Consider the following 25031-nt stretch of genomic DNA (forward strand, 5'->3'; position numbering starts at 1 on the left):
TATTTATAATATTTTGAATCTTTGATGTTGAAGTTGATTGAACTATATTATTGTATGATCACTATGATTAGAACTTTAACTGTTTATGGTGTTTTTGTTGTCTAATTGTGTTAATGCACTATGCTACATTCTAACATTGACTCATGCTTCATGAATATATATATATATATATATATATATATATATATATATATATATATATATATATATATATATATAAAATAATGTTTACATGTTTTTGTACTAATGAACTCAAACCTTTTTCCAAAATTTTGATGAAACCCCTTTCCAAAATATTGTTGAACTTGCGTATTTGTTCTCAAACTTCAAACTTGGAACCGAACCCAAACCAACAACTTATATATATCCCCTGCCATCTCTTGCTGTCCTCTGGTCTGGCCAAAAAATTTGTCCTGGAAACTTGTTTCCCCATCCCCATCCCTCCATCCCGGGAACTCGGGGTAACATAGGTTTATCATTAATAAAGTGATTACAAGGCTGGGTTTCTTCAGTCCCATTGACCTTTTTGTGGTTACTTGTTCTTTATTAATAATTTTATCTTATCTAAGTCAGAATGTGATGTTTTGGACTGAGATTTCACCTCAAGATTTTGACAGTTTCCCCAATTGCCGATCTCATTCTCCCATTCTGATTTCTCAATCAAATTAATTAAATTACCTCATTTCTCCATATGGCAGACTTAGGCTTTTGCAAAAAATATTTTCATGGGCTAATTGTTCTCATGACCAAATTGTTTCTCATAGAATGGGTGGTGGAAATTCGGAGAGTGTTTTCCAAGTGCAGATTATTCAATGTCACTACAAATTCCTCCTTGTTCCTACCACAATGTTTTCATCTCAATTCACAAATTTTGATTACAAATTTTCCCTACCAAGGGTCTGATCTGCATGTTTTTATTGAAAAAATTGATCACTTTTGCCTTTCAAATCAGACTGAAGAGAAAATAATTGATTCATAGCTCAAACTCTTCATCTTTTGATACAACAAGACCAATAAAGTTTATATTTTCACTCAACTTGAGGGTAGGGATGTTGGGTTTTTGTCCATGTGGACAGGAGGGAGCGGGGGAATCTGATCCCTCCATGTCCAAGCCTCAAGTCCCTTCTTATGAAAAAAGCTATTTCTTTCTTTGCAATTTGGTGAATTGTTTTCTTCTTTTCACACCTTTCTTCTCATTTCTTCATAAAAATCCCCAAAACTTAATGTATTCCTTACTCAATTTCACTCATGCTTGCATATTTTCCTTGTATTTTCATGTGATCTCCATGCTCAATTATGTTTTCCATCATTCTCACCTTGATTCCAAACATACTAAGCCCACCTCCCCTAACTCTTGGTTTCAACTTCTTCTCATAGTGGCATCTTGGTTTGCATGCTAATATTGACTATACACCAAAAAGTTATCTCCATTGTCATCTTGATTGCCACTCTCTAGATCTGTTACATTAGATATCAAGCTTAACTCAACTTTCCTTTCATCATCTCTAACTCAACCAGTCCAAGATCTTGACTCTCAAGTGGGCATGTTCATTCCTAGAGTTGCTAAAAGTCATCTCATTGCTTGGAAGACTCTAGAATCGCTAACCAAGGTCAACTAAGACCTCTTCTCCTACTGCTACACAAAGAAAGAGGTTCCCTATTTGTAATGGGGCTATGGTGTGAAAACCTCACAACAATACCATTAATAATCAATGTTGGTTGCTAGGACATTGTTTAAACTTTATACTATAGTTATGGCTCCATCACTTGTAAAATTTGAAACTCATCACATGTCAATATTGCTAATCTTCTTTTCTATTGATGTTCCATCCCTTTTGTAAATCCTTGTTGGTATAGTCAACAAAGGTATATAATATACTATGAGATTAGAGGGAGATTTTATTGTCTTTTCAGAGATTGTTCCTCTCTTTCAGAGTTCTTCAACAATGTTGATCAGCGGTGTCTTGCACTTTATCTTTGGGAGGCCACCTAGCTTCCTAAGCATACCCTTCAGTCAGCCACATCTCAGAACCACACCTCTGACCAGCTCATTACTGCCTTTTTCTCCCCCTTGTCTCCGTCACGGGGTGTAAAAAGGCCTTCCAGTATCATTTCTTCTAGATTGGTTATACATTGTATCAGTCTTTCCAGGTAGCGACGCTCCTCCAACGGGTCTCAATGAAGATCTATGACTTTGAATCGTCCACGGTTATATCCTTCTGTGACTGACTACTTTGTATCAAGGAAGGTTTCATAGTCATTACCTTGTGTTTCTTGGTCTTCTGTCTTGTTTTGTTTCTTTTCAGACACTGTTTGGTGTTTCTACTATGGCCGGCTCTTTTGTTTGTATGCTCAGTCCCACAAACCTTTCTGGTCTTTTGTTGGACATTAATATTATTATCTTATCTTATCATTAATTTCTAAGTGCCACGTACATGTTCATGAATTGATGGCGAGTCATCCATATGTCGGGCTTCAGCTCTATATTCAACTCTTGTATACTTCTTCCCTTCAATAATAAGTTTAAATATTTAATTTAAACTGTTTTTGATCTTTTGTTGTTTCAGGTCCAGAAAGGGGACATTATAAGGTTGAGGGAGTTTTTTTGTTCAAAGCATAGGAATCTTTGTAAGGTTGCAAGGCAAGGCATGTATGAAAGCATGCAATGAGCATTCAACTATTATCTCATCAAATATTTTGTTCTTATGCATAAACTTGTTGAGTGTTTGTAAATAATTATCCTAGTGTGTTGTTTAAAGTTCCAATTCACTGCTTGGTTTGGTAGCTTGTTAAGACCCTTGAACCTTTGAGTTGTGCATGAATTTTTTTTCATGGAATTGAATGATGCTCATCAATGTTGTATAATTGATCATGCAAATCCTCTCAAAGTAAAATTTATTAATGAACTTATCAATTGACCCCGCCATCAAAATACATAAACCAGCTTGAACAAATGCTATGTACATCTGATGATGGTTGTGAACCACCTGTATTGCCTCCCACACGTGTTTTATGTTGGCTGACATAATCATCCTTTTCAATAGCAATGACTCATAAACTATTTTCCCTGATTCCATGATGTCCAGCTGAGCATAATTGCAGCTGTTCAAGATTGGCACCCATAACTTAGAATCTGATATTTCTAAAATCGGCAATCTGAAAATTGGATAACATCTGCAATATTGAAATCTCAACCAAAAGTAGTGGAGGAGATTGGTGAAATAACATTTGTAGATTCTGAAATTTCTTCCCTTTCAACCACCAATTAAAATTTTGTCCATTCTATGCTTGAAACACTTGCCATCTTACCCAAACATAATATCTATCATGTTGGTGTGAAGCTACCTTAATATTTCTACTCTCTACATTGAAACTTCTTCATGATCAATTACCTACTTAAAAACTTCACAAAGATCTAAGTCAAGTTTATTGTTTTATAAAGAATCTATTCCATGAGTAAGCACTTTGTCTCCAGTGCCATGATGCTTTCCATTATCCATGTCAACATACTAATGCTTAGTTTTCTGCAGGCGTTGTTTTGCTTGTTTGGCTATCACAGTTGCAAGAATTGGTTGGACTCGCCTAGATTCGGTGAGTCCAGAGGCGGGTTAGTTTGACTGAATTCCAGAGACTGTGGAATCAGACTCTGGAATCGTATTTATTGATTTCTTGTTTACTTGAAATTTTTAACAAGAAGCTGTTCGTCTGCCTCTAGTATTGTTATTTGAGGGCTATCCAATGAGTTCTTGGTTGATTTAGGCTCAAATTTGAGCTCATCAACAAATTTGTAATCTACATCTCTATTTTTGTTTATGTGCAATATGGTAATTTCACTTCTTCCATTGCACTCATTTCAGTTTGTAAACCTGCAAAGATGACCTTTTTTTCAGGCTGGCATCTCTACACTTTTTGCATTATTTCATCAATGAATCTTATTGTGTTGTCCAATCTAGATAGGACTTGCACTTCATTCTCAGCAGTCATCAAAATTGTTTTTTTCCGATCTTCGTATTGAAATGTTAGAATCATGCATGGATAATGAATTGCTTTTAGTAGGCATACACAAATCATTATGGAAGACATAGTTCTCATGTGCTTCTCCTTCAATTTCTGAATAAGCTTTAGTGGATTGATCTGAGTGTTCATCATTACCTGTTAATGTTGAAATTTTAGCAAATCTAGTATCATCATGAGTGACTACAATTCTTTTTTCAATTGGATTATCCTAGAAATCAATCTCAATTTTGCAGTTATCTGCTGATGGTTTTTTCTGCTTGCTTAAAATCTGATATCTTAGTTTCTTCTTTGGCCTCATCATCACTCTATGGGAATAAGCATGCAATGGAAGTAACTAAATCATCTTCTTTGTTGCTCCCATGTGTGACTAGGCATCAAGACTTCTTGGCTTGTGTAACAATGTTGTTCTTGTTGAAGTTTGCAGTGTGATAGAGATCTTTATCTCCAATTTTATGAGATAGAAATATATTTGTGATTATATTCAAGTTAATTTTATGTAAAAAGATGTGTCATACATCATGTGAAGAGGCATGCATATGGAAATGTCAAGTGTTGAATATGTGGAAATATGAAGGATTTTTTTTTTTGGGACTCAAAGAGACTTTTGTGTGAAAGAGGAAGAGTCTTATACAATCTATTTATGTGATTGCTTGACATATTTGTAAATCAATCAAGTGAAAGCCTTGTACCATGAACATTCCTTGATTAATAAAAGAGATATTTTGTTGGTGTGGCTGGGTTTTTCCCTTCAAGTGAAAGGGCTTTTCTAGGATAGATGTATTGAGTCTTTTGTGTATTGTTTATGCTCTTTTATTGCTGTTTACCTCTATTTCTGGGCTAAAAACATTTATAGTTCTTTCTTTAATTGATTCTTGCTCATTTTAGTAGGACTTGTAATTTGTAGACCACAAGTAAACAATCCCTTTTTCATGAAATGTTTTTCTAAATTTTAATATATTGCTTAACTGATCTTTTGACAACTCATATTCCACCAATGAAACATCTTGTTCCTTCCTCCAAACAGCCCACGAGTTAGCCAATAATAGCTTAGAAATATCATCATCTTTACTCAATATAAGAGACACGATAAATTGCATGGAAGTTAGGACATAATCTGTATTAGCCTTGTAAATATCAGCCCAAAATATTTGAGACATTTTAAACATAATCTTATCTGGACCAATATCCAACTTACTATTACAAGATCTGATATTTTTAAAAAGGTTTCTAGCATCGTTCCTCTCCTAGCAAAGGAAGGCCTTCCAATAGCGGCTAACCCATGGAGAATATGCAAAATCATCTGTAACACCTCTTTCATTGTATTGCTATTATAAGGTTCATGGAGAGCTTTTATTCTCATAATTTCATGAACACAAGAATGAAGTGCTACAAACTTGAGCTTAAACAACTAAGTCATTGATGGAGTTGCAGCACTTAGCATAGTCTGAGTCAAACTGAACTACCATAAATGCAACACTCTACTTCTCCCAAAATGCGTAGAAGGTATATAATTGCAACTGCTGAAAAATTTCTTATGTAATTACTGATTTTTTATATCTGCAATAGAGATTAAATACCAACACGTTGGCAATACCGCTGGATCTGGTACCAATTTATTGTGCCTACCAATTGTTTTTCAACAAACTTGGATATTTTCCAACTTTTAACTCATAAAACATTTTGTCAAACACTTCATAGGACAACAAACTAAACAATATTTCCAGATTTTTTAGCATGAATAACTTTAACTTTTAATCGATCATAGACTATCTCGGAATGGTTTGGTATCAAGGAAAAACTCAGACATTTAATCAAACAATTTTCATGCATGCAGCCAATGTTCTTTGGTTCTGGTGCTGACAGAACAACCTGTTCACCTATTTAGGGTGTAGTGCAAGAGAATACCACTTTATGAACAACATGGTTAAGAAGAAGTTGTATGGAATTTTTCGTAGAAGGGATCTGATTCCTTAGCATGCAAAATGGTTTGAAGGAGCAATGAATGCCAGAATAACATTAAACGTTTTCATATTAAAGATGAACTGCTTAAATATTATTGTAAATGTGAAAGATCAACCACATCTATATTCCATAAAAGAAAAAGAAGAGTTCCTTCTTAAATGTATAGGCTAGCTGATTTTAAGAACGGAAGGTTAAGTTGGTGATGTTAAAATGTATGAAATGAAGTTGTTTAATGTCATATAGCTGGTTGTTGATGATGATATGCCAGCTACATCCATTGAAAATGATGAAGTTTGTGACAATTTGCTAACAACTAGTGTTACTGCTTTGTGTTTTAATCTCTTCATTTGTGTTTGGTTGTTAGATTCTCACAATTTTCAAGATATACTCTACTGAATCTGGGATAGACCTTATGGTTGTAAAATTGTATTTCTTCCCTTTTGTTCTTTCTTGAGTCCATCAAATTATGTTTGTGGGCTTTATTTAATGTTTTTCATCAATAGCTCTTGTAGTTTTGGAGACTATATTTATTATTTGCAACCACAACCTCATGGAAAAGAACTAGGATTTCATGGTTTTCAATATTCTGTCTATTTGCCAATCTTTTCTCGTTTTTTCTAAGTAAAATAATTCTTTGAAAGCATCTATTGCATTTTATTTGTTGATGATGTTCTTTAATAATCCATTAAGTACTTGATAGTCATAGATATTAGAAAAGGATAACTTGTTCACTGAAATAATGGCTTGATTATTATGACATGATCAAAGAAGTCGCTTGTGCAATGTATGTGACAAATTCTTATTTATAGAGTTTAACATATTATTTCCAAAACATTACAAAACTAACCCATACACATTGCAGTAAACCAGATTTTGACAGTTTTGAAAATGCCAACTGTTAAAAAAGATTACATTCATGATGCCTCAGTTGCCAATCCAATTCTGGAATGTTCTATATCACCAAAAATAGCAGAGCACTATGTTCCTAAAATTTTTGAGGAAAATAGCACACAAGGAGCCCAGACTGAATACTCATATAAAGAAAGTACTCTTGAACACGATGTCAACAATGAGGGTAGTTCTCTAAAAGCAGGGCAAGGAATTCATGTAGATAAACATCTATCTCAAGGTAATTTCATTCTTGTTTCAGTTTGAGGAGTCAGATTGCATTGTCTGGTGAGGATGATAATTCGAGGGATTCTATATTTGTTTACAATGCAGGATCGTCAATGGAATATGTGAAGTCTGTCTCATTTCCAACTATAAAGGCAATGAACCATTCAATTAGGCGTTTTCAAGCCCCAACAATAAAATTTAATTCTAGCAAACAACATCTTGTATTTCCTGAAATAAATGCTGTACAAAAGTTTCGACAGGCCTTTATACCAAAAACATTTACATCTGTCTCAGCCTATCGACTTATAATGTCTTCAGCAGTTTATGACGAGATAAACCTCACTGTAAGTATTACATGCTTCTTTTTTCTTGTCATGGATTGAATTGGATTTGGTTTGTAAGGGAAGTTAGATTTAAATCTAATTTTCTTCCCTATGCTGTAAAGAAATTATGGACTTTCTACAGGATATTTGTTGATTCAATGCATAGCAAAGTCAGTTTTTAACTTTTTGAAAGTTGTTTTATGTTTTTCTATTGAAATTCAATTGCATTTGATTTTTCCAAGGGATTTGTTTTACATTAAAAATAACAGAACATGAAAAATAATACACTTTTTGATCTGTAAATGAGGTAAGGTAAGATAAATTTATTAGTGTCCAACAAAAGACCACAAGGGTCTAAGGGACTTGAAAGAGTACAAGGAGGTAAATGGCAGCAGTGGGAGCACCAAAGGGTGTCCGTGGAAAGAACAAGCAAGAAAGCAAAAGAACAAAACCAAGGAAGACTAAATACTTGTTGGAGAAATATTTGTAAGCCACCATAACCACATCTTACAAAATGAGAACTTTAGGCAACGGTGTAGTGAGATAAATCTCTCCTCTCAGCATTAATGGAGGCTCCCTTCTTACTGCAGGTGGCTACAACAGAGACCCTACTGGAATTAACAAAGAGAGTGGTTCACTGAATCAATTCCTCTTTTTTCAGGGATGATCTTACATACTACTTTTTGCAATTAAACAAAAGGAATATATTGCTATGGTAATACCGGTGGCTTAAGAATTGACGTAAGAACAACTTTAAGACAACAGTTATAAATTAACTTGTCTGGTTGATAGCAAGAACTGGAGCCTTGTTTTTTAATTTTGTTTACAGATATTGATATTGATAGACATACGTTTCATGGATCTTCATCTTAGATTCTTACATACTTTTATGATTTGATGTCTTATGGATTTTCATCTTACCTACATTCTATGATTCAAATCATTATGATCATATGCTTTCTATTTACTTCAGCTAGCCTACAATTTACATTTTACATAACAGAGTTACGTATGTGATGGATTTTATGTTCCATGTTTATGTATGTTAAGTTTTGACTTCTATTTGATGGTGCTATAGTGTGTTTAAGTTATATTCAATAAAGGGTGCATAAAATAAGTTTTAAATTGTTAAAATCTCTAAATTTAAAGGGTTTTTTTTCAAATTTGCCAATTCATCGCCGATTCATGGCCTATTCACGATTCGATTCGGCCTTGCCGATTCCGATCCGATTCCAATTCTCATTACTTTGGTTTTTACAATCCTCATGTGTTCATCTTAGTTCTTTGTTATTGATAGAAGTGGGAACCGTGGAGCTATTGACAAAAGATGATTTGGACATCCATTGCTTCTACATCAGCAAAAACTTGTTGTCGACAACCAAATCCTACAACACTACCTAAAATATTTATGGAGGCGATACAAATAACCCAGTCTTTATAAGAGGTCGATGGAAGTAGGACATCCTACATATAAAAGATGCGCACTAGTATTCACAAATGTGATATACTATTAAGAAGCCACCATGGGTTACTGAATAAGTCATCAATGCAAGCATAGAGTCCATCCCTTGGGAGCAATGCCATTTCCTTGTAAGTGAATATACAGAGTAGCAGAAGTTTCATTCTTTGGGACATGAGAGAAACAAATTATGTTATTCTAGCAAATCCGTGTCCAATGATTATCGGATACTCGACAAGGAGAATTCATATCTTCTAACAATGATCACTGTACATAGACAACTAGATACCAAAAATCACTGTAATCCCCTCAGTGATGCCATCTATGCAAATAAGAATCATGAGTGCGCAAACAGGAAGTAGTATTTCTCTACAACACATGATGATTTGCGGCAACTAATTTGGAGGATGCTTCGAAAATTGTTACTCTTCCTTCTGGTCTTCGTGTTGAGGATTTCTTGACGTCTCCAAAAGCCTTCTATCACAAATATAACACAGGACGACAATATAAGTTTGAGAGGATAAACACTGAAACAATGGAAGGACTAGGGCCGCTTGAGCAAGGAGATTTGCATCGATAGTTGAGGGGTTTCGATTAATATTTTACATCTTTAATGTTATCGTGTCTTTGTTGTAGGTCTGGAGGTATGTGCATGAGCATGGAGTTTTTATTTTTCCAAAAGATCACATTCAATTCTGCAAGCACCAAGGAAATTAGAACACACATGTCGTGAACCGATGAATACATTCTTGAGTGTTGGATGCAAAAGTCGTAGATTAATGTCAATGGAGGGTATAAGGCACATGAATCATTAAGCCGTCAGTTATATTTTGATATAATTAAAGTCATATTAAGTATTGAGTATTGGTTAGTTTGTAATTGTGAAGAGGTGCAAAGTTTGGAAAGATAACCGATGCCTTTTGATCCTTTATAAATATGTAATGTAAAACAAAACAAGGACATTGTTCATATATACCAAAACTCTTTGCATATTCTGAAGCATATGTGATATTTAAATTCCTTCCTTGGAAAAGATTGAAATTTGAACCAAGCCCTTGGATATTGAATTATTGGGCATAAATTTCGATATTGTTTGAGATCAAATTGTATTGAGTGGAGCATCAACATTTGAGTGTCTTCAATATGATTCTTTCTACAATATAATCAGTAAGATTATTTATTTGCTTTAGAGTTAAAATACTATATAGGTCGTCCTTTATGATCATTTTTATTTTCTATTAATAATTTGTTATTAGGATAAATGGATCAAATTGTTCGTTGTTATTTAAACCCGATAAATACAAATATTGGGAAATATTGTGATTGTTTCCTTATTTGTATCTATTTTGTCTTTATAAGGGTTAAAACATCATAGACTGGTTCAAATATGCATGAATACGAAGTGATTTGATGCATCTTAATAATTGAATTGTTTATAGATTTAATATACATAATATCGTAGAGTTGTATGTGAAAACGTATAGTTTTGACTCTATCGCTCTTTTAAATTTCATCACTGATCACTAACTTGCTCATAATTCTCAATCTATATGCTAGCAATAATCTAATATCTTTCCTATAAGGGTTTGATATCTATTTGTTTTAATAATTCACTTTTTCTCTTATTTCAGCATTCACAAGTTTATTAAAGTAATCGTATTTTTGAAGATTAATACTCACTATTAGCAATTCAGAAGTTTCCTTAACCTCTTGCCATTTTGGGAAACTATCTCGGCACATTGTTAAATGTTGCGTGGGCGGCACACTGTTTTATCTCGGCGGAACCTATAAAAGGACAATGGACACCTCCACAAGATGATGAACTCCAGGATATTTTGAGTAAACATGACAAAGTTTTCATGGACATTCCTCCTAGCATACTGCCTCATCGAGGGTTTGAACATACTATTGAGTTGGAAGCAGGAGCCAAGCCGGTCATAACCACACCATATCGCCATCCCAAGTAATTCAAAGATGAGATCGAAAAGACAATTCAGGAATTGCTAGAGAAAGGATGGATCCATCCTAGTTCTAGCCCTTTCGCGTCATTTGTGGTATTGGTCAAAAAGGACGAGACGATGCGCATGTGTGTGGACTACCGTGTGTTGAACAAAAAAACAATAAAGAATAGATATCCTATTCCAAGGATAGATGCGTTGTTGGATGAATTGCATGACGCGGTCTATTTTTCAAAAATAGATCTATATTCTGGGTACCATCAGATCCACATGAGGGAGGAAGATGTAGAGAAGACGGCCTTCCTTTGTCACTACGGACATTATGAATTTCTGGTCATGTTGTTCGGATTGACAAATGCACCTACTACATTCCAATCATGCATGGATCACATCTTCAGCAAGCAATTGCATAAGTACTTATTGATATTTTTTGATGATCTTATTTATAGTAGGACATGGGAGGAGCACCTGAAGCATCTGAATGAAGTCCTATGTATCATGGAGGGGCAGTCCTTGTTTGCCAAGCAATCCAAGTGTGAATTTGGTATGATAGAAATTTTGTACCTGGGGCATGTTAGTAAATATGGAGTCCAAGTTCATTGGGAGAAGATTCAGGCTATCCTTGATTGGCCTCCCCCAAAATCACTCACGGACTTGTGAGGATTTTTCGGACTATGCAGTTATTACCGGAGGTTCGTTAAAGGATTCTCTCAGCTCAGTGCACCCTTAACGGATCTAACAAGAAAGGGGTCTTTCCAGTGGAACGAAAAGGCACAAATCACTTTTGATAAACTGAAAGCGGTAATGAGCACTTGTCCCGTACTTGCATTGCCCAATTTCAGCCAACCATTCATCTTGGAGTGTGACGCGTCCAGAGAAGGTATTGGCGCGGTACTGATGCAGGATAGATACCCCATAGCTTATGAGAGCAGGAAGCTTACAGAGGTGGAACACTTATATTCAATTTACGACAAAGAAATGTTGGCCATCATACATGCACTAACCAAGTTTCGGCAGCATTTGGTGGATGCCAAGTTTGTCGTCCGTACGGATCACAGTAGTTTGGGATATTTTCTAGAGCAACGAGACTTGAACGAAAGGCAACAAAAATGGGTAAGCAAGGTTCAAGCTTTTCATTTTGACATTGGATATGTGAAAGGGAAGAACAATGTGGTTGCAAATGCCTTGTCCAGGAAACCCGCCATCTGCTCACTAAACCAGATTTCAGCTTACTAGAAGGCACATCTGTTGGTAGAATACTCCAAAAGCACATTTTCTTGTAAACTAATGGATGGCAACACTCATGATGATCGGTACAGAGTGGTGGATGACATCATCTACTATAAGAATCAAATATTTTTGGTGCCAGAATCTAAATTGAAGTAGAAAATCTTGAAGGAAGTACTCGACTCACCCTTGGCAAGACACTTGGGTTTCCTCAAAACTTACAAAAGTCTCCGGGAGAGGTTTTCATGGAAAGGACTTAAAAGGGTTGTGTTGTAGTATGTAAGAGAGCGTGTGGTCTACCAGTAGAACAAGTCTGAACATACTCTACCTGCTGGGTTGCTACAACCTCTGCTAATTCCAGAACATAAGTGGGGAAGTATATCGATGGATTTCATTACAGGGCTTCCCAAGGTGAATGGAAAGGATTGCATTTTCGTGGTAGTTGAGAGATTGACAAAGTATGCACATTTCTTCGCCATCCCCTCCGACCTTCAGGCTGCACAAGTTGCCGATCTGTTTTTTAGAAAAGTCTTCCGTCTGCACGGGTTACCCTGAAACTTTGTCAGTGATTGGGATGGGCGATTCATCAGTATCTTCTGGACAGAACTGTTTTGGATGGTAGGGACAGAATTATCGCCAAGTACTAGTTACCACCCGCAAACAGACGAACAAACGGAGATTGTGAACAAATGGCTCGAAGGTTACCTTCAGAACTACGTCTCGGGACAATGATGAGCATTGATCAAATGGTTACATCTAGGGGAATATTGCTACAATACCACGTACCACATGTCCATCGGAATGACACAATTCAAAGCTCTGTATGGGTATGAACCCCTTGCCTTCATTGACACAGTTTTGGGTGATAGCCGCACACTAAGGGCGAGGGACTGGCTTCAGGAGGAACATGACATAATGAAATGCTTGAAGGAAAACCTACAAAAAGCACAAAATCAACAAAAGATGTATGCCAACAAACACAAAATGGAGAGGAGTTTCGAAGTAGGAGATTTGGTCTATCTTTGACTCCAGCCATATCGACAATTTTCATTGAAGGAAAAGGGGAAAGAAAAATTGAAGCCACGATTTTATGGCCCCTATTGTGTAGTTCGTTGTGTTGGTGAAGTCACGTACGAACTGGAACTTCCAGAGGGAAGCCGTATTCATAATGTTTTCCATGTTTCATGCTTGAAGAAGGCTGTAAGGCAAAACGTCACAGTAGCCACAGACCTTCCACCGCTCAATGAAGAAGGGAAACTCATATTGGAACTAGCCGAGATCATCGAAGTACGTGAGAAGACTTTGCAAAACTGCACGATGAAGGAATATCTGGTGCATTGGAAACACTTGCCATTGGATGACGCGACGTGGGAAGGCAAGCACATTCTCTTGCACTTGGCATTGTGTTTGCTTGAGGACAAGCGAAATTTGGGATGAGAGGACTGTAATGTTCCCGTTATAAAATAAATCATTTATCAAACTATTGTAACGGGCCGATTGATTTTATGTATCTTGGACCCATTTTTATTTTTGTTTCCGTAGTTTGTGTTGCCGTTGGCTATCTTTGTACACCCTCAGAAAGTTTCCCAATGGGTATTTAAGCACGGCTTGTAGGTAGTCTTTAAGCATGTTTTTAAATTATTTTCTATATATTGCGAGTTCCTGTTGGAGTTCTTGATCATTCGCCATTTCAGAAGTGAAAGATCTTCCCTATTTGGCTCGTGCGGTTTCGGTGGGATTCAATCCTCACCTTATTCCGTTGTTGCATGTATTACTTCGCTTGGATTTGGCAAATTGGAGCACTATCTTTCGACATATATTGAAGGAATTATTCGTATTCAAGTTTCTAATCTTATATCTAATCTATTTGTGTTTTGTATGAACAAATTGTCATTCGTTGTTGTATGTTGTGGTATTCAAACACTTACGTATGGCTCTTTCCTTGCCCATACGACATTCATTCTCCCACACCTCTTCCACCACACCTTTGTACCTTCCTTGCTTCCTCTAATTCCCTCACTGTATGACCTGTTGTACAACCTACTAAGTCCTCATTTTGTACACCATTCTTACCCCCTACCATGCCACTGTACTTCTCTTTCCACTCCTCGTACGACTCACCATACAGGCAACTCGACTCTCACCACCCACCATTCTGTCCTTAACTGTGCGGCCTTTTAACTCCTTTCCATTACCCTCCAACTGTAGCATCCGTACAACCATCTCTTTCATACCGTATGACTTTACAAAGCTGAAGTACAACCAATTTCTTAGTACTGTACGGTCTGCATTTGCCCTTGTCGTTGACACATTGTACACCCAAGCCGTACGACGTCCATTCCCTGTACACACATTGGAAGAAAAATGTCCTTTCCTATTCCATTTGATGGCCACATTGTCTGGAGAAGATATTTGGTGAATTCAAGTACAAGAGCGAAACATTACAAATACCATCTCCACTATTTACTCTTACACTCTCCCAACTACACTATCCCTTTACTAAGATTTATAGGCTGAAACAACAATAGCATCGGTTAACTAAGTTTACAAGGATACTAAGCAAAACTACTTCAATTCCTCAAAATGATTGCTTTGCGAGGTTCATAAAGAAAAGATAGCAAGATGACATTATAAACAAGCCGCGAGGATATTTTTGATTTTGAGCAGAGAACCTGGATCAGTACAGCCTCCCAAAATGCCATGCAATCCTTCATTTGTCTTGTCTAGTGAAGGTTAACAAATAACGAGTTAAATGCAGAGAAAGGCCATTGGCAAACCATGGTTTATTGATGCTTTCTTCTTAAGCAACATTTTGTTGTAAAAGGTATTAGGAACCATTGAAAACCTTCTTTATAAAGCATTCATCATAGACATTATAGAAGCTTAATATGAAACATTAGACTTACTTGAGATTTCACATTAGAAGTAACAAATTATAAATGATTTCAGTGTCAACGTGGATCATACTATATAAGAATTACCTGAAAATGCCTCAAAACTACAAGTATGAACTATAAAATGACAAACATAGAAAATATATAGCTGCCGCTAAGCAAAGGATGCTTTTGGCAGTTTTGTATCAAAATTGGAGCTCGAGTAAATGGGTGGTCCATAGCAATGGAATCCCAACCAATCTCTCTTGTGCCTCCTCATGGATTTGTATAGCATTTTAGGATCAACATCTCAACATAAGGCTTTAGTTTGATGATTAAGAGGGTTAATCGAGTTGTGAACTGAAAAGTCACTATGTATAGCCACTAATTTCTTCGATTGTCTATAGGTAATGTTTATCTTGATGGACTAGATGGAGCTATATGTGGACCGGTTTCTCTCTCCAACTGAGGAATTGGCAACCTATGAAAGGAGATGAATGGCAAGTATCCTCAAGTTTGGTGCATCCTTGAAATACTATGCCCACCATCCAATAGGGCCATCTTTCTCTATTGTTGCTCTATTCATCGTTTCCTTTGTTTTTTTGAAGGCTTGACCACAAAGGTTGCTAAATGTAATTCATTATGTGCGAAGTAAAGAAGGTTCTTCTTTAATAGATCTTCTTCAAAAAGTCTTTATGAGCGCTCTCTCTCTCTCTCTCTCTCTATATATATATATATATATATATATATATATCAATTTCCAATTGATCGTGTCAGTTAGGATAGTCTTTCTCAAGATTTTGCCTTTGCATAGGGTGGTTGCTTTTAGGATTCAAATAGAATCTTCAACAGTTCACCAGGGTCATGAAAGATCGCCTCCAATATATGATCTGTTGTTTCTGATATATATTTTTCCTTTTGAGTTTGTTTGCAACGGTTTTATTTGAGTTTTCAATGCGAAGTGATTGTTTGGGTTTTAACCATGAAACATATGCAAGATACTTTTGATTCCAAAATGCAAATATATCAAGGATCGATATAAAAACCCTAAGTTATGATATATTTATAGTAGCAAATATATTTGTCTTTCCAAATAGAAAGATATCTATACCAGAAAATCAGCAGTCAACCACTTTAATGAATTTTATTGATGAAATTGAGGAGTCCCAAGAATAGGAGCGTCTAGCCTGCTAAGGTGGTGCCAAATGATTTATTCCTAATCAACAATAAGTATTGAACTTAAATAATGGAACAAGCAATGGAAATGCTAAATTCTACACCTGGCCTGTAGGCAAGGTTGTCAATCTCAGACTGGCAATTCTCAATGGGTTTAAGAAAACCAATCCACACATTATTTATGATTTTTGATGAATATGAATCTGCTGCTGATTAGTAATGATAATGTATTTTGCATCAATTCCCAATGTCAGATTCAGATCGTACAACTTGCAGGAAGAGTGGTATGTTTGCAAGGTGAATGGTATGACTTAGGAAGCTGCAACCCTTCAAAATTTGCTCATAAATTGGTCTGTATCTTCTGCAACCAATTTGTAAGAGGAATTTTCGCAGAAATTACATCAAGCAATGCCCAGTCAATCTCCGGGTGTCATTCTTGATCAATAATTAGTTCTGCTCTGAATTCATCAAACCCTAGAAACTTATTGCTGTTAACTTGTGAAATTTACTTGTAACTGGATTTTCATCCAATTCACAATTCTACAAGGGTCTTTCGTCCTCAGAAAATACCTGTCAAGAGCTGTTTTGTTAAAGTATTTTGAAATTGATCTTCTAATATTGAAATGATGCCTCTTCATGTTACTTTATTGACTTCAAAACCTAATTGATCCGTTTAGAGTTTCCACTATATTCAAATAAGTTTATTTTTACAAACTGATTTCTCCTCATCAAGTTTGAACCCCTCGTGACCTTATTAATATTGATAAGTTGTTTTAAAACCAATTTAATTTAAGTCTTCCTAGGCGTTATGTCCCATGGTGGTCCACTTATTGGGTACTTAATTAAACTAAGATAAAGTAACTTTATTAGATGTTTATTTTATTAGTTCATTCAGAACATCAATCTCATGACTTCAATATTCTATTTTATTCCTGAGACTATCACCTGGACTCCAAACTGAAAAGTTGACTGCTGCATCTAAATATAGCAGGGCCATTGCTTGTCCCCTCCTAAAAGCTTAATTTGTTCCAAGATCTTAGATGTTGTGCCTTCCCACCAGTTCTAGGCAGTCTATTACAAAAGAAAAAAAAAACTTACAAGATTAAAGTTTAAAAAATAATTTTAAACCAATTAAAAAATAACTTGTAACCATATGGGTATCCACCAAATTGTCATGCAACACAAATCCACTGACTAGAACTGCTCGGAAATAACATGCAATGGTAACCCTATTCAGAGCTGCTCGTAAACTGGCATGCAATTGCAAAACTGATATACACCTGAAAATTTTTGACATGGAACTAAAAATCTCGACATGCAACTGAAAATACTAGCATGTAATTGAAAAATATTTGACATGCATTTAAACATTTTTGACTTGCAACCAATTTAATGCCAGCGTTAGGTGAGGTCAAGATCAGGGAACAACTGGACAAATTTCCAGGACGGGAAAAAACGATCTCAGTTTGCAAATATCTTTTATCAGTGTACATTTAATGCAGTCTTGGCATTGGAAGTATAGATTAATTTTGTCTTGAATTTTGTAATAACCCCAACAGGTTATAACTTCTTCAATCACAAAAAAAATAAAATCTTTATACTTCAATTGTTTGACATTTCGTCAAACACTTGCAAGCAAGGGTCATCTAACTGATATAACTTTTCAAATTGCTGCAGTGGTTCTTGTTTGGATTTGCCTCAAAGAGAATGCTTACAAAATTGTCTAAGCAATGACCTAACATAAATATGCAACTAATTTTGGCAATAGTGAATGCATATATGAGTTCTGAAAATGATCACCTACAGCCAATTGGTATTTTAACAAACAGTTGGTATGCAAACTAACTGGCTGATAAGAAATGATATATTAACGCTCAAAGACAACTATTAATGACCAGCAATTGTATCTCCTTGATTGAGAATGAGTATCCAATACAATATTCATACTAAGTTAACCAAGACTCTTGGCATTTACAAAGATATCAAAATATGATGATGGCTGGTAAAGTAATATGCACCTACAGCTGCCAATGAAAACTGATGCAATACTAAATATCTATCTTCAATACTCCCCTACAGCAGTACGCTAATCACATGCATGATTAAATACAACTAAAGCCATGGATTGCTGATACCATTGTGAGAAATGTAAAAATGAATGATGTATCTATTAATGAATGATAGGTCTGATATGAAATGACAGTTACAACAGCACTCTATAGTGAAAGGCAACTATGAAAATACACATCAGACCTGGCATATGAAGTTGCCTTAGAGAATAGATGTATTGCAATACCACTGAACAAAAAATAACCTCCTCAAGTGCCCAAGTCGTGCCTCTCTAGCTGCCACCCCTGTTTGGAGAAGATAATTTTTAATAAATTATTGGTTGCCTCCAAGTGCCAACACAAGCACCTAAATGATCTCCACTCCTTTGTGAACCAAGCGCCACTTTTAGGAAATGGCCAAGACTCTTGGCTTACATCCGCAAGAATAATGCTTAAATTTGTTACAAACTTTCACCTACAGCCATACCTTCTAATAGGCATCTAAATGATAAGAAAAAATGCATGGAATATCCAAAGGAACCTGATTGTAGATGGCTGTAATAATTTTCTTTGCTTTTTCGGATTGCTTTTTCAGACTGCTTTTTCGGATTGCTTTTTCGGACTGCTTTTTGTACTCAAATATTTTTTCTCAATGTAGCACAAATAGAAGACTGAAGTATCTTCCTCCCAGTTGCAATAATTCAAGTGATATTTCACACCCTCAAAATTGCGTACCAATTGAGATTTTTCGTTCTCAATGGCCAGTTGTGACTACTGCAGAAACCCTAGGCTCCACAATGCACATCAACAAACATCGACATCAACAACAACAAATTTGGATGATTAGAATGAAGCCCGGGGTGCCTATTTATTCTTTTTTTTCCACTTTCTCCAGAAGCTTCTAGAACATTATTTTATTTTATCTATTAAGTGACTTTATAAAATATTTTATAATTCGTCACTTTATTAAATTAATTAAATATAAAGTTACCTTTTAATATTTATTTATTTTATAACTTTATAAATAATTAACTTAATACCACTTATTTATTTAATTAAAATAATTAATTAGTCATCCTCATATAATATTCATTATTTTGGATAACCTAATTAATTAAATTAATTAAATCAAATTGCCTCAAAAAATGGGAACATGACAGTCCGCCCTTCCTGAAATTGCTTGTCCCCAAGCAATGGCTGAACAATAAACCAATCAATCCGCTTGGATCCCAAATGTCGTCATGAACTGTACTACTGTCAATTAATACGGGCTCTTGTAATATCCTTTGCAACATAACCAAGAGGAATCCATAATCAAACTGACAATTTCAACTCAACCAAACTCCAAAATCACATCTGCCACAGTCAGAAACCCACGAGACACAAACTCTTAGAAAATCAAAACCCAAGTCAAGTGGACAAATCAAACTGCCAACACAATAAATACCATCAACGCATCCCACTGGCCTATACGGAATTTACAATCCAAGTCTACAAGAATGGTGAACGCTCTCGAATGAAACTGTACCAAGTATGGAGAATCCACACACTCTACAACTCCTGCAGTCAACACAAGTCTGTAGATCACGGACCACTCTTTCATAACCATAACTCCCATGCACTGCTGATGGTGAAAAGACATCACAAGGTAAACAGCAAGAAATGGAACGCAAACCAAATTTGCCTGCCATCAACTTCTCAACACAAGGATCAAATGCTAACTGATGTACATACCTTGCAGTATAATGTTGATAAAAAGAACCAACCTCAGTCAACAGCTCACCATCAACAAGTGGTACAATCCACTGTGACTGATCACCAGCTAAGTCACGAGATGTCATAGCCAAAGGAGTAGAATCAATAACAACAACCGCTGAAGCATCACTCCCAAACTCCTGCTCTAAGTCATGTATTATCAAGCTGTCAACCGCAGAACCTATCGCCATGTCATGCCCATCACAACTCCCATCCCGAGGCGTCAAATTGTCCCATAACTAATGACAAGCACTAGGAACCAAAGTACATCTCTGTATCATCATTTCATCAAAGGTAAATTGATGAGCATACCTCACAGTGTAATGTCGATAGAATGCGCCAATCTCAGTTAGTGGCTCAGACTGCAATCCAGATGAAACTAACTGCAATCGATCATTAACCATGTTGGAACTGACTACTAGCTCTGAAGATATCACCAAGGGAGTAGTATTACTAGCAGGAACCACGCCAACTGCCGGCTCACCAACATCACACATGATCTTTGATACAAAATCTCTAGTCTCTGTGCCATCAGTACTAGAGACCACCACCATGTCAGGCATATCACAACAATCTGCTGCAGCACCCAACTCAACTGAACCTGACTCAAGTGGGAACGAACCCGATATGCCAATGTTAGTATCAAGGATGGATGCATCCCCATCTCCACTGTCTTTGACAATCTCGACCATGGACATCCTCGGATCACCAGACACCATAGCTTGTGACTATACAGAATTTGGTAAAGACTGCAGTCGCTCTAACTCCATGGTCACCTTAGCCAAATGAAACTGTGACTCCTTGAAAGCCAACTGTGTACTCTCAAGAATCTCAGAAGTCACCTCGAGCTGCTGAGTAAGCTCACTCACCTCATCTTCCTTGGCCAATAATGCATCGTATGCTGTACTCCCCCACTCCATAAGATAATCTCTGTTGGCTACCAACTGCATATAATTCTGTCTCAGAATTCGAATAGCCTCCCATAAATAGTGGAACTCTGTCAAGGAAAGATAACTGCCTCCTTGCTCATCACTAGTAGGAGAACCCCATCCATAAATTGCTAACAACTGACGAGCAGCATCGAAATGCTGGCAAGCTATAGCAATGTCTCGCTCACTAACTCTCAATTGACTAGACACATGATGGCACTGGCTAGACTGTCTCCTACAAACCTCCTCTGACTCACTATCTAAGGGAGTATCCTCAAAGTTACTGGGCTCTAGAGTATTACCAACCATATCCTGCGAATCAACTCCAAAGCTCATATCAACATACGGAGTATCAAAAACTGTAGCACTGCTATCCAACTCCTCTGTACCAAAAGAAACTGCCAAGGAAACTAAGTCTTCAAAACTGCCCACTGCATCCTCCTGGATGTCATCAATGCCAATATGATCCTGGGACTCATCTGTATACACTGCTAAATATGAAAGATCATCAACACATTCCAGTAAGAATAGTCGACTGGATATATGAACAAAGCCCATCACCAGTGTATAAAAACTAATACCAACATCGGACAAGCTGCTGGCACAAGAAAAGACAACACCATGCAATCTGCTAATCAAATCCATGATAGCACCCAAACAATCACTGCTACCAAAAAGTGTTAAAGATCTCCAGTCAACTGAATCCCAAACGACAATATAACAATCTCGAATCCATATCCGTAAACTAGAATCAGCTGGTAACTCAAGCAAACTCCTCACCTGAGTAATATGACTAATACCAACTAACTCCACATACCTATCTGACATTGTCCCTGTATACTGGATGTGAATGCAAGATGAACTCACAAAATTATCAACGACCACATATGGTCCGCCTGCCGCAGAAAGCTGAGTATCAGGATTGCAAGATGAAACTAAACTCAACTCCATGCCATGCTTATCCCCATGTCTCTCCCAGTCCTATAATGCCAATGGAGTATTCACCAAAGAAGCTTGAGTGTCCTCAAGCTCGCGAGAAAGCCTGTCAACTTTCTCCTCCTTCCTCCTCAAGGCATCTGAATAGTCTCCAACAAGGCTAAGAAGATGGTCATGATCTGATAGAAGATGTAAATAACTCAACTTCATCATGCCCATTCCTTCCCTAATCCCCTGTAAGTCAACACAAGAAGACTTTGCCTGAACTCCCTTATGTCTACCCTGTAACTGAATCATCCGAATGTGATCCTCTATCATATCCTGCATCCTGTCGTGATGAGATAATGAAGTCACAATACTATCTTCGCTCACCTTCAGCTGGCTGGACAAATCGCGTGAAGTACTACCAGCCTCAACCTCATTTGACGAAGCATCTAACTGAGCCTGGTACTCTCTTTCAGCAAAGTCATGAATGCTCAATGTCTGCTCATCTCTACCAGGTATCTCACCATCATGCACAACAACATCCTCATAATCATCATCTGAACCCACTACGTTGTAGTCACTGCCTGTTGGAACCAAACCATCCTGAGTACCTGAGACATCACCCTTTGGCAACCTGTATACAACTGTCTTAATTTGAGTATCAAGTTGATAGTTACTATCCATCAGCGTAATATTCTTCACCACTTCTTCCTGTGGCTGAACTGAAACCTTTGCTTGGTTGCAAGCTTGTTTCTCGAACTCCTTATTAAGGTTCCTGGTAACATCCCTCACTGTATCAGTCAGTGCTTTGCGAGAAGATCTGCCAAATAGAAATCCAGTCAACTTATCCACCTTAGCTGGGTCAGACAGGATGTCATTCATTATACGGTGGTGCTCAACCAAAAGTTCAGACATGTTATGGCTTATTTTCTTAAGTTCATCTCGAATGTCTAAATAACCATCCTTTCTACTATTCCAACTCTGGATACTGTGTCTGTCAATTGTCCAAGATCGTGCCCTCTGAGACTCTGTACTATACCTTTCCATTCTGGATAAAGTAGAGTGCTGATCACTCATGTAATTCGGTTCTCACCCAACGGGATGGCATGAAAACCACTATGATACCACTGTAATAACCCCAACAGGTTATAACTTCTTCAATCATAAAAAAAAAAAAATCTTTATACTTCAGTTGTTTGACATTTCGTCAAACACTTGCAAGCAAGGGTCATCTAATTGATATAACTTTTCAAATTGCTGCAGTGATTCTTGTTTGGATTTGCGTCAAAGAGAATGCTTACAAAATTGTCTAAGCAATGACCTAACATAAATATGCAACTAATTTTGGCAATAGTGAATGCATATATGAGTTATGAAAATGATCACCTACAGCCAATTGGTATTTTAACAAACAGTTGGTATGCAAACTAACTGGCTGATAAGAAATGATATATTAACGCTCAAAGACAACTATTAATGAGCAGCAATTGTATCTCTTTGATTGAGAATGAGTATCCAATACAATATTCATACTAAGTTAGCCAAGACTCTTGGCATTTACAAAGATATCAAAATATGATGATGGCTGGTAAAGTAATATGCACCTACAGCTGCCAATGAAAATTGATGCAATACTAAATATCTATCTTCAATACTCCCCTACACCAGTACGCTAATCACATGCATGATTAAATACAACTAAAGCCATGGATTGCTGATACCATTGTGAGAAATGTAAAAATGAATGAAGTATCTATTAATGAATGATAGGTTTGATACGAAATGACAGTTACAACAGCACTCTATAGTGAAAGGCAACTATGAAAATACACATCAGACCTGGCATATGAAGTCGCCTTAGAGAATAGATGTATTGCAATACCATTGAACAGAAAATAACCTCCTCAAGTGCCCAAGTCGTGCCTCTCTAGTTGCCGCCCCTGTTTGGAGAAGATAATTTTTAATAAATTATTGGCTGCCTCCAAGTGCCAACACAAGCGCCTAAAATGATCTCCACTCTTTTGTGAACCAAGCGCCACTTTTAGGAAATGGCCAAGACTCTTGGCTTACATCCGCAAGAATAATGCTTAAATTTGTTACAAACTTTCACCTACAGCCATACCTTCTAATAGGCATCTAAATGATAAGAAAAAATGCATGGAATATCCAAAGGAACTTGATTGTAGATGGCTGTAATAATTTTCTTTGCCTTTTCGAATTTGCTTTTTCGGATTGCTTTTTTCGGATTGCTTTTTCAGATTGCTTTTTACGGATTGCTTTTTCAGACTGCTTTTTCGAACTGCTTTTTCGGATTGCTTTTTCAGACTGCTTTTTGTACTCAAATATTTTTTTCCAATGTAGCACAAATAGAAGACTGAAGTATCTTCCTCCCAGCTGCAATAATTCAAGTGATATTTCACACCCTCAAAATTGCGTACCAATTGAGAGTTTTCGTTCTCAATGGCCAGTTGTGACTACTGCAAAAACCCTAGGCTCCACAATGCACATTAACAAACATCAACATCAACAACAACAAATCTGGATGATTAGAATGAAACTCGGGGTGCCTATTTATTCTTTTTTTTCCACTTTCTCCAGAAGCTTCTAGAACATTATTTTATTTTATCTATTAAGTGACTTTATAAAATATTTTATAATTCAAGTCACTTTATTAAATTAATTAAATCTAAAGTTACTTTTTAATATTTATTTATTTGATAACTTTATAAATAATTAACTTAATACCACTTATTTATTTAATTAAAATAATTAATTAGTCATCCTCATATAATATTCATTATTTTGGATAACCTAATTAATTAAATTAATTAAATCAAATTGCCTCCAAAAATGGGGACATGACAAATTTGTAGGTCTTCTTAGCTAATGACATAAAAGCAATTCATTTCAACAAAACTGAAGCCTAAACCATAATAAACACAATATCTTGCAATGAGCTTTCATGCAAGTTTTTCTTTGAAGAAAACAGAGTAGTTTAGATTGACATTTTACTGAAAGCTTCTGATGACACAGTTGAAGATTGGGGCTGAGGTGGGTGATCATGAAATTGATGGAAGAATTGTCATATTGTTGGTAAGGTTAGTGGATAAACAATATATGGATAATTATTTTCAAGGGTTTTCGATTGGATAAAATTATGCTGAATACTGTTGAAAATATTTTAATGCCAACATTCTCAAGGGACAGGTTTCATTCTTGAATTCTGAATGTTTTTTTATGGATTTTTTTCTTCAAATGGTTGTTTTG

The 25031-nt window shown here is 36.3% G+C and overlaps 1 protein-coding gene across 2 annotated transcripts in view; it reads left to right on the plus strand.

Moving 5' to 3' along the window:
- Positions 1 to 25031, plus strand: part of LOC149567729 (uncharacterized) — a 379835-nt gene that overhangs the window by 103078 nt on the left and 251726 nt on the right. For both annotated transcript variants that reach the window (XM_089820995.1, XM_089820994.1), the window contains 2 exons: positions 6842 to 7108; positions 7201 to 7439. In XM_089820995.1, the coding sequence (XP_089677121.1) occupies positions 6842 to 7108; positions 7201 to 7439 (506 nt within the window). The remainder of the gene's footprint in view (positions 1 to 6841; positions 7109 to 7200; positions 7440 to 25031) is intronic.

The sequence above is a fragment of the Cupressus sempervirens genome, chromosome 3, assembly GCF_028749045.1.
Source record: "Cupressus sempervirens isolate cs-2001-9-10 chromosome 3, ASM2874904v1, whole genome shotgun sequence".
Taxonomy (NCBI): domain Eukaryota; kingdom Viridiplantae; phylum Streptophyta; class Pinopsida; order Cupressales; family Cupressaceae; genus Cupressus; species Cupressus sempervirens.